General features: G+C 39.3%; 1 protein-coding gene across 1 annotated transcript; it reads left to right on the top strand.

Moving 5' to 3' along the window:
- Positions 1-5,516: 5,516 nt before the first annotated feature.
- LOC121496649 (ankyrin repeat domain-containing protein 26-like) lies at positions 5,517-11,129 on the top strand. Its single transcript, XM_041765139.1, has 4 exons — positions 5,517-5,721; positions 5,809-6,483; positions 8,053-8,136; positions 10,978-11,129. Exons 2-4 carry the CDS (start codon positions 5,971-5,973, stop codon positions 11,092-11,094), a joined length of 714 nt encoding a protein of 237 aa, XP_041621073.1. The 5' UTR covers positions 5,517-5,721; positions 5,809-5,970; the 3' UTR covers positions 11,095-11,129.
- Positions 11,130-11,670: the final 541 nt, after the last annotated feature.

Raw genomic sequence — 11,670 nt, 5'->3', positions numbered from 1 at the left:
CTCTTACTACAGTCTTTGGGATAAACTTATTTATCTGATATAAGGATGGCTACCCCTGCTTTCTTTTGAAGACCATGTGAATGGTAAATGGTTCTTCAACCTTTTATTTTCATGCTGTAGGTGTCCTTCTATCTAAAATGAGTCTCTTGTAGACAGCAAATAGATGGGTCTTGATTTTTTTATCCAGTCTGAAACCCTGCGTCTTTTGATGGGATCATTTAGCCCATTCACATTCAGAGTACCTATTGAAAGATATTAATTTACTATCATTGTAATGTCTATTCAGTCCCTGTTTTTGTGGATTATTTCTTTGGGCTTCCTCTTTCTTTTACAGGGTCCCCATTAATATTACTTGCAGAGCTCGTTTGGTGGTCACATATTCTTTCAGCTTCTGCCTATCTTAGAAGCTCTTTATCCTATTCTGAATGAAAGGCTCGCTGGATAGAGTATTCTTGGCTGGATGTTCTTGTCATGTAGAACCCTGAATATTTCCTGCCAGCTGTTTCTGGCCTGCCAGATCTCTGTGGAGAGGTCTGCTGTTAATCTAATATTTCTCCCCATATAAGTTAGAAATCTCTTGTCTCTTGCTGTTTTAAGGACTTTCTTTTTCTTTGGAATTTGCTTGTTTCACCATTAAATGTCGAGTTCTGCTTCCCACCCCTCCCCTTGGTGGGGGACCTCTCTATCTCCTGGACCTGAATGCCTTTTTCCCTCCCCAAATATGGGAAGTTCGCAGGTATGATTTGTTCAAATATCCTTTCTGGCCCTCTGGCCCTCTCGCCCTGCTGTGGAACCCCAATTATGCATAGATGTTTTCCTTCTGAGGTTCTTAGTTATTTCCCTTAAACTTTCCTCATGGTCCTTTAGTTGTTTTTCTGTTTTCTCTTCAGCTTTCCTCTTTGCCATCAACTTGTCTTCTGTGGCACTCACTCTTTCCTCTAACTCATTAACCCTCATTGTTAGGACCTTCAGTTTGGATTGCATCTCATTTAATTAATTTTTAATTTTGACTAATTAGATCAAAATTCTGCAGTCATGAAGTTTCTTTAAAACTCTCTGCTTTTTTACAAAGCTACCACTAGCTTTATAATTGTGCTTTTGAATTGGCTTTCTGACATCGAATTGTAATTCAAATTCTGTAAGTCTGTGGAAGAGAGTACTGTTTCTGATTCTTTCTTTTGGGGTGAGATCTTCCTTCTAGTCATTTTGCTCACTGCAGAGTGGCTGTATGAACGGGCTGAGTCAAGACTATCAACCACAATCTAAGTCAATTTCACCTTAGATGATTGTTTTTAAACATTTCATTTATGTATTTTTGAGAGACACAGAGAGGGGCAGAGACACAGGCAGAGGGAGAAGCAGGCTCCATGCAGGGAGCCTGATGTGGGACTTGATCCTGGGACTCCAGGATCATGCCCTGAGCTGAAGGCAGGCACTAAACCACTGAGCCACCCAAGGTTTCTTATCCTTCGATGATTCTGACAAGGTCCATGACATGAAATTTAAAACGAAGAGAAGAACAAAATAACACAAAATGACCACTAAAGTGAAAAACAAATTTTAAAACAAAGTAGTAGAAAATAAAAGGCCAAGAATGCCAAGGAAGAAAAAAAGAGAAAAAAAGCAAAGGTAAAGAGGGGGAAAAAAAAAGAAGTAGAAAAATAAAATGTTGGGGGGACTGGGACATGGTGGTGTTGATGAAGTTGTAGTGGAGGGACAATGTAGTCTACCTGAGGGGTGCTAGGGGGTGATCCTCTTGGTCCTGGGTGTATTAAGTTCTGTATGTTAGAAGATACTGAGTCCCAAATTTCTATAAACCAGAAATACTTGTAGAGAGCCCCAACATTGTTCCCCGAAACATAAATGAGATAAAAAGGGGGGGCAGAATGGGAATGAAGAGAGAATATAGTCTCACAGAATGAACCAGCACGGTATACCACTTGGTTCTGGGTGCATGCTGGTCCTGTTTTAGAAGGTATTGTGCCATTGTAGAACAAAATGAGGCACAGAAAACAAAAAAGCACACACACACAAAACATATCTCGTCTAGCTCCCAAAATTATGTTGAGTATGTTGAAGGGAATCTAGAAGTGGAAAATATATCTAAGACATGTAATTGTAAACATATGAGAGTCAAAAAGGAAGAAACTTGAAAAGGTGGCAAAATATTGTAGTTAAGGTGGAAAAGGAGAAAGAAAATTGGAAACTTACAGTCTGATAAAAAATGAGTTGTACTGGAACATAGGGGGCGGGGAAGAGGGGTACCCTCTAGTTCTATATACTGTAGATCCCTCCACTTCCCCTGGAGCTTTCCAGCGCTGCTGGGTCGGGAACTCCCCCTGTCCTTCCAGCTGGTCTTCTGGGGGAGGGGCAGGTGTGTGCACCTTGGGGAGCTGTCCCGCCCCCTGCTGGGTGCAGGGTCACGGGGAGCCGACCTCCCGTGAGGCCCGTGTCCCCGGCGGCCCCTCTTCCGGGCACCGGGTGGCACCAGGAGGGACAACCACACCGGCGGCGGCCAGGTCTCCCTGGCCCTGGAGGGCGCCCCCCGCCGTGACTCCTGCCATCTCCCAGGCCACAGGGGCCTGGCTGCTCCCGGGGCAGGAGGGTCCTCGCTGTCCTTGGCCCTCCCCGCCTCGGCCTGTCCCGGGGGGAGCGCAGGATCCCGGCTGTGTCCCCTGGGGTCCGGGCCTTGCGCTGCTGGAGTCTGGCTCCCGGAGCCCCTCCCGACCCACCGGCTTCTCCCTGGGCCCGGCGCAGCGCGCTCCAGCCCTTTAGGGAGCTGGGCCGGAGTGGGGGGCGCTCTCCCCCGGCACACTTCCTCTGTCAGTGACCCCAAGACTGGAGGTCCCCCCGCTTCCTGCCCGAGGTCCCTGCTGAGCGCCTTTCCATCCCGGAGGAATCCGGGGCGGATTGTAAAGCTCCCACTCGTCCGCTTCTCCGGGACTGGGCTTTCCCGCCTGGGAGGCTTTCCCCGCCGCAGGCCTTAGCCAGGCTCCTCCGGTGCACCCCCCCACACACACTTGATTCTGTTTTATTTTTTTCCGCCTTCCTACCTTGTTAGAAGCGAAAACCCTTCGCTCTGTACCGTTCTGACTGTTCTCTCTTTAAATCTCAGGTCAGGGGGATCCCTGGTGGCTCAGCGGTTTGGCGCCTGCCTTTGGCCCAGGGCAGATCCTGGAGTCCCGGGATCGAGTCCCACGTCGGGCTTCCGGCATGGAGCCTGCTTCTCCCTCCTCCTGTGTCTCTGCCTCATGTCTCTTTCTCTATCATAAATAAATAAATAAATCTTTAAAAAAAAAAAACTCAGGTTGGGCACTTGCCCCGGGAGGGGGGGCACTTGACGGGTTGAGCACTGCGTGTTATACTATATGTTGGCAAATCGAACTCCAGTAAAAAAATAAATAAATAAAAATCAATCAATCAATCAATCTCAGGTCGAATTCGTAGGTGTTCAGGGTGATTTGAAAGTTATCAAGGTAAGTTGGTGGGGCCAGGTGCTTGAGGATCCCTACTCCTCCCTCACCTTGCCCCTGTCCCACCCAAGATGGAATTCTAAACAATCACCTTTGCAAACGAAATGAGACAGAAATGCCTCATACTAAAATGAATTCTGAGGTATTTTCTTTAGTTATTTTGAAGTACGTGTGTATGTATTTGTACGTATGTATATTTTATTTTTTGGAATTATTATTTTTCTCCATGCATGTGTATATTTCTAAAAAAACAAACCCTGTACATTATGGAAAGTACAGAGGATTTTAAAAGAATACATATATATGTGTGTGTGAGTGTGTGTGTGTATATATATACATATATACATAGATACATACATACAGACACATACGGGTCTATATGGGGGGGAGTGAAGTTTGTAGTCCATTCATTAATTTAAATACATTTCTCTGTGGTGTCAAATAGTGACATTCATAATGCCCTTATCTGAAGGAGAAGTTTTTATTATTTTGGGAAATAGTATGGAATTTATGAGCTTTCCATAAGCACAAAACTCTTGCTACTAACAACATATGCTTTAGTTTTTGGCAATTCCTTCACCACCTCTATATTCATAGAGAGGTTAGTTTCACACTTGATGAACAGGAGGAAAAGTGTAGCCCATCTTAAGACATTACTTCAGATGTTAGTCTCCTCCTTTTGAGAAGAGTAACAATTTGCTCCAAGTAGCATCTGATTTCATTACAAGGAGCTTTTTTTAAAAAAATTTTTTTATCTCCTTATTTAGTTATGATAGTCACAGAGAGAGAGAGGCAGAGACATAGGCAGAGGGAGAAGCAGGCTCCATGCACCGGGACCCCGATGTGGGATTCGATCCCGGGTCTTCAGGATCGTGCCCTGGGCCAAAGGCAGGCGCCAAACCGCTGCGCCACCCAGGGATCCCTACAAGGAGCTTTATAAATAATCATATGCTGTAATATATACTTACTGGTAATTATTGATAAGTCTTTTGTTCCTAATAAAATAGCTCAGTGTATTTTCCCCTCTTTTGCATCTATTGCCATTTTAAACATCTGAAGAGGAAATAAAATTAGTTGTAGCCACAAATAATCTCATGATTTTTCTAGGAGCTACATAAATTTTACCTTAGTTAGTATTGGCATTTTGAAATATAAGGCTTTTTTTTTCTTTTTAAAAGACTTTCTGGATTCATTTGACAGAGCACAAGCAGGGGGAGTGGAGGCAGAGGGAGAGAGAAAGCAGGCTTTTTGCGGAGCAGGGAGCCTGACACGGGACTTGCTCTCAGGATCCGGGGACCATGACCTCAGCCGAAGGCAGAGGCTTAACTGACTGAGCCACCCAGCCACTCCCGAAATACAAGGCTTCTTTTGTATTTAAGATTCACGCTAGAGAAGTAGCTGCAGTTTGGTGCCAGAACAGTGGTAGTGGGTACAAAGACCTGGGGAATGTCCTGCAGCTCACTTAGTATTTTTAACCTCTCCATTCTGGAATTGTGATAACTAAAAGAGATAATTAATGTATGCAGACATGTTTGTAGTACAATGCCTAGATTTATTAGTTATCAGTAGATAAAATTCTTATAACTGAGTATACAAATGTTAGAAAAGTAGAATACATATGGAATATTCTCAGAACAAAGTGAGGTTAGGAAATTGAATCTGTCCAAATATATGCAGAGCTAAGGGTTTTCCTGTGGACTATGTTAGACATGAGACTTATAAACTCAATTTTAGTGTAGTCAGATGTATTAGTCTTTTCTTTCAAACCTTCTGCGTTTGTTGTAAACCAGAGAAAGACCTTTCCAATTCTGAGATTCTTAGGATTTTGTCATGATTTCTTTTTCCTTTCATGCATTCATTGCTTTCAGTTAAACTTTTGAACTTTGGGGAATTTATGCTTGTATAAAAGTTTGAGGCTTGGATCCAACTTTGTGTTTTTCCAGTTGGATATCCACTTAACTGCAACCTATTCCTTGTATAAACATAGGATATTCTTTGATTTCAGAGAAAATCATGATAATGTCATTTTATTGAGTTCCAGCTAAAAGACTCTTGTTTTACTTAGGTTTCTCCTCCTCGTGAAAAAGAAAAAGGTCTGTTACTTGAAAACCGCAGGTTGCAAGATGAAATTGCCACGCTAAGAGTGGAAATAGACACAATAAGGAATCAGAAACAGGAAAAGGAAAAGAGGTATCGTGAAGCCACTGAAATTAAAAAAGAAAAGAATGACTCCATAAAACTGAATGAGGTAACATTAACAAATACAGTATTCCAATCTAGTGGGCAGCTGAATGTTGTGACAACTGAGAATAACATGCTGAACTCTAACCTGCAGGATGAAAAGCTAAACAGAGAAAGACTGGAAGCAAAACTTCAGTCATACCGAGCTAGACTCGCTACAGCTATACAGGATCACGATCAAAGTCAGGCGTCAAAAAGAGACCTAGAACTTGCTTTTCAGAGAGCCAAAGATGAGTGGTGTCATTTACAGGCCAAAATGAACTTTGAGATGTCTAACCTAAAAGAAAACAATGACGTGCTTTCTCAGCAACTTTCTGAAGCCGAAAGTAAACTCAACGCCCTTGAAATTGAGCTCCAGTACACAAGAGATGCTCTGAGAGAAAAGACTTTGGCTTTAGAACATGTACAAAGAAACCCAAAACAAACAGAGGGTCAAAAGAAGGAAATTGAGCAGAAATATCAAAACGAACAAGGCAAAGTGAATGAATACATTGGAAAGCACGAATCCTTAGAAGGCAAATTATCTCAACTACAAAGTGAAAATATGTTGCTCCGAGAGCAACTAGATGATGCCTACAGCAGAGTGGAGTGTAAAGAAAAGACTAGAACTGATCTCGAAGACCAGGTTCAGCTTATTGTAAGAAATCTTCAAGCTGAAAGTGAAAAACGAAGTCGTATACTGCAAGAAAGAAATAAGGAGTTAATCAATGAATGTAAACATTTAATGGAAAGAGTATTTACGTATGAAAAGGAGAAAGAAGAAAGAGAAGTAAGTATTCAGAAAGACAAATATTTTTCAAGCTTCCTGTTAGAAAATTCAAAGTAATGTTTGGTTATGGCTTATTAGTACTATTTTTTTTTTTTTTTGGAGAGAAATAGTGCACCTGCACTTAAATGGGAGTGGGGCAGATGGAGAGGGAGAGAGAATCCAAAGTGGGCTCTATGCCCAGTGCAGAGCTCCACTTCATTACCCTGAGATCACGACCTGAATGATTATGGGTCAGTTTTGAATCTAGATGAATATAAAAAAATATAGACCTGTGAGTCAGCATAACTTGTAACCAGCAAATAAAAATTAGACCTGAAAGGTGCTTTAATTTGAATAAAAATGTGCGTCATCTATGAGAAACCTCAAGAGGTTAAGTTATACATTGTTAAAGAAAGGAGTCTGATCTTAATAATTTATTGTTAGTACTACTAAAATAGTTTTAATTCTTGTCACCACGTTTTAATACCATTATGAACAGGTAAGTGGAAATGCTCATACCTGAGTGTTTTGACCTTGAGGTTCAAATAAGTGGATTAACTTGACAACTAACTCCAGATTTGTCACATGAACTGAAGTGTAGGTGCTGTATCTCAGTACTTTTCTTTGATAGCTTTTTAAGCATTTTCAGTTAGCATACTTTTATTTTTATTTATGTAAACTTAAATGTTTAGTCTCAAATCATTTATTCTTGTGACCTTTTAACTCTTTGAAGGCATCTACATCTACTTTTCACTAAATCATAATTTGGGATAACTGGTGACTTAGCAAAGCTGTATTTGATTTCATCTTCCCACTACGGTTTATAATTTAAGCATTTTTCAAATAATTTGCTCATTTCAAAACTCAAGTAACTACCATTTGGGCTTAAAAATTTCCAATAGAATTGTATCTTTGTGATTTATTAATTTGGCACTGGATCTCTATTTTCAGGCTACTGAGGGAGGGATGGCAGGATTCTTGTATAGCAGGAGTGGAGTGAGCATGAACAGGGGAGGGAGCTCTAGGAGCTGAGGCCAGGAGGGAGGCAGAAGCCAGGTGATGTAGGGGGCTTGAGGGCCATTAGTATGACTTCACTTTTGTTCTGAGATGGTAACCTATTGGAAGGATTTGAGCAGAGGATTGAGTATGTGAAGAACTCGGAAGTTAATTTTAGCCTCTAATAAAAAAGAGAGAAAACATTTCATTAATGTAGGATTTACCACTGCTAGCCTCACCTATATAATACCCATTTCTTTTTGAGACTTCAGCAGGCTAGGAAGCTTTGCAAATTCATCAACAAGGAATGGAGAGTGGGGCTGAAATAATTATCTATGTAACATAATACTGACTAGGCAGGAGGATGACACTTTTTGTGTCTTTAACTGAATTCACTTAACAGCAGTGTGTACACTCTAGGAATAAAAGGTGAGTTGATGTATGTGGTGATAAAGTACATACATTAGAATGATATATTATTAACATAATAATAGGATGATTTCTAAAATCAGTAACAGGAGGTCTTATTAGGTAGTTATGAGAGAACTTCAACAAGAACTGGCTGATGCTTTAAAAAAGCAATCTATGTCACAGGCTTCACCGGAGTTATCACATTATCGTATTAATTTAGAAGATGAAGTACAGGATTTAAAAACATTGGATCAAATCGAAAGTCAGGTATGTATTACATATAACATGTCAACAGTTCATCTGTAGCTGGTTAAATAATATAAAGTGTTTTAGGATGCTAGTTTCCATGGGCCACTTTCTTTTGTATTTTCGTTTCAGTTTAGCATAATTTTAGTGTCTTCACCATGCACTTTTTTTTTATTAAATTCTGACTTTTCATTCTGCTCTCTGTGTGATATGTTTTTTTCTTATAGCATTTACCCATTCACAGAAATTGAGCGACTTTTTTTTCCTGCTATACACTTTTTTTTAATGATTTATTTATTTATTTGAGAGAGAGAGAGAGAGAGAGAGAGAGAGAGAATGCATGTCCATGCACACTCATGAGTAGGGGGAGGGGCACAGGGAGAGAGAAAGAATCTCCAGGAGATTCCCTGCTGAGTACAGAGCCCCATGCCAGCTTAAACCCACCACCAATGAGATCATGACCTGAGCTGAAATCATGAGTTGGACGCCTAAACCAACTGAGCTACCCAGATGCCCTAAAAACAATGTTCTCTAATGAAATCTCTATTACCATGATGAGGCGAGCTAGATAAAATCAGAAGATAAGGTTTAATGGAATGTTTCAGACATTGTCTGAACAATGTCTGAAAGACAATGTCACTTCTCATCTTCACTTTTATTGATGGATATACACTCTGTACTGATTTCAGGAAAACTTGTAAAGAAAGGTTACGACTAGTGGAACTGAGGCATTTCCTTCATTTTCTTTTCCTTTTATGTATGTATTTTTAATATATTTATTTATAAATATTAGAAAATATTTATATTTTTAATATTTATATATTAAAAATGCATGGAAATACTCAGATGATGTATATACAGCCAGAAGCGAGAATTAAGAAAATTATCTGGGTCCTGCCATTGACTCTTTTTAAAAGCTTTATTGAGCTATAAATACACCTACCATACAGTTGACCCATTTAACATGTGTTGTTGTCGCTGAGTATATTTATAGGGTTTTGCAACTATCACTGCCATCAGAACATTTTCATCACCCTGAAAAAAACCCTCAGCTGTTGCCCTTGACCTCCGGCAACCAGAAGTCTACTTCTTGTCTCCATAGAGTTGCCTATTGTGAATGTTTCACATAAAGGGAGTCACACCATGTGTGGTCCTTTGTGACTCGCTTCTTTCACTTCCTGTTTTCAGGGTTCACCTGTGTTCTAGCATATGTCAGTGCTTCATTTCTTTTTCTGGTTAGACAGTCCTCCATTGTGGGCTAACGCCCTTGTTCATTCATCATTTAATGCACCTTTGGGTTATTTCCACTTTGTGGCCATTAATAATGCTGCTGTGAACATTGATTTAGTTGTTGTCTGGCATCTGTTTGTATTTCTCTGCCATCAGGTTTTATCCTTTAAGTTAATTGGGGTGATTTTACCATCTCTCACCCTTTTTTTTTTTTTTTTACTCATTCTACCCTTCTGTCTTTTTAGTTTCCCTTCCTCTTGCCTAATCGTACACTATTGAGTCCTGGCTCATTGTCTCTCATTCTCCATGAGGCTTTTCTGATTATTCTAACTCCCCCGTGAACTTACTTTCTTCACCCGTATTATCTAGTCTGTGCAGACCAGTTTAGTCCTTTATTTTACATTGTTTTTATTTTTTTTTTCATGAGCGATGATTCTGTCTTCCTATGTACAAATGTATCTAAGAGGGAAAATATTTTATGTGTATGGTACCTGTCCTTGCCTAAATTTGAGAATATCTTAACAGTTTTTAGGATAAAATTAAGTACTTTATACCATAGCAGTAATTTCTGATTGAAACACATTGACATAACAAAGCTGTATTCTAAATGTATTTTAAGCAGTTAAGTGTAAAACTGAAAGCATTTAATCCGACCAGACAAAGTGTTCAATCGGATGCTGGTTTTTTCTGATTTGGAGAACTCTGAGAGGATGTGAAAAAGAGGAATAGCAAGGGTCCAAGGACTGAATGTCAGCGTTTGCTGTCATTTAGAAATGAAATGGGATTAGAGGAGCAGAGGGAAGATGTGGCATTGTTTTCAGCTGCTGCTGAGAAGTAAAGCAGGATCAGGACTTGTAAAAACAGATCCTTGATGATTGTCAAAAATTTTCAGTGGAATTCGAGGATTGAAAGTCAGATTTTAGTGTAGAAGACGCGATGAAAAGATGAATCTGTGCCTGAGATGACACATGAAAGTATGTTCGAGTCCAGTGAAAGGGGAAAAGCAAGATGATCGAAAATGCTGCAAGAGTAAGGAAACGTTTTGATAGAATAGTGGGAAGGCTTGAATTTTATTTAGAGAGAAAAGTGGTCAATAGAAAAGAAGAAATTGAAATCTTGCAGAGAAATGTTTGAAATGCTTACAGAGAAAAAGAGTATCTCATCCCAAAGTCAGATAATCATCAAAATTATAATGGGGACAGTATGGGAATTTTTCAGAGACTGTAGCTTAATAAGCTGTGATCTCACAAAACCCAGAGTATCTTAAGATATTGGTGAAACTGCTTCTAGGACATCTCTAGAAACTCAAATGTAAGTATAGCCACGTTAAAGATTTTTTCATTAATGTGGATTAAAAACCTCTGTCTGTATTTCCCAAGTAAATTTTGGCAATTTAAATTCTAGAAACAAAAATGATGAAAATATAAACTCAGGTGAAGCTGTTTTAACAAACATCCTTATTTTTGAGATTTCTTTTCATTGACATTTGGTTCATAACCTACATTTTATATGTATTTTATAAACCTGTCTAAACACATATTACCCATGGATTCATGAGAAATAGCATTTTATAAAAGAAGAAGGAGTCTCTTGATTTTTGAAACTAATGTTCTTAAAAAATTGTTTCCAAAGTGTGGTGATGAAAAGGAAAACCTAAAGAAATGTATGGAGTTAAAACAGCCTTTGCAGTTCAGGTTGGATCAAGAAGTGAAGAAAAATGAGGAATTACAAAAAGAGAATACTGGGTAAGACTAATATTTCATCACTTTAACCATTAATTAACTAATTTATCTGTAATTGTAGTTTATAAAAACCTAAATAGAAATTCTTGCCAAAATACTACATTTACTCTTCCGTGATTCCTTAAATAATAACAACAATGCCTTTGACATATATCGTCAACTGCGCTTTTCATTGTCCACCGTGAATTATTTCTGCAAGATATCTTTGTTCTTAGGTAATCTTTCCTTTTAATAGTGTTCTTTTCTTAGAGCAGATATCCTAATCTCTAAAAACTTATCTGTGTCATTATATAACAACATCAAAAGTTATCTTGGATTCACTTGTATTTCTTTTTATTTTATATTATTTATTTGAATTCAAATTAACTTATAGTGTAATATTAGTTTCAGAGGTAGAGTTCAGTGATTCATCAGTCTTATATAACACCCAGTGCTCATGCCCTCCTTAATCTCCATCAGGCAGTTACCCCATCCACCCAATCCCTTCCCCTCCAGCAACCCACAGTTTGTTTTCTAGTATTGAGTGACTTATGGTTTGTGTCCCTTTCTGATTTCATCTTGTTTTACTTTTCCTTCCCTTCCC

Source organism: Vulpes lagopus, chromosome 8, assembly GCF_018345385.1.
Source record: "Vulpes lagopus strain Blue_001 chromosome 8, ASM1834538v1, whole genome shotgun sequence".
Classification (NCBI taxonomy): domain Eukaryota; kingdom Metazoa; phylum Chordata; class Mammalia; order Carnivora; family Canidae; genus Vulpes; species Vulpes lagopus.
This window is presented reverse-complemented; position numbering and strand designations above follow the sequence as displayed.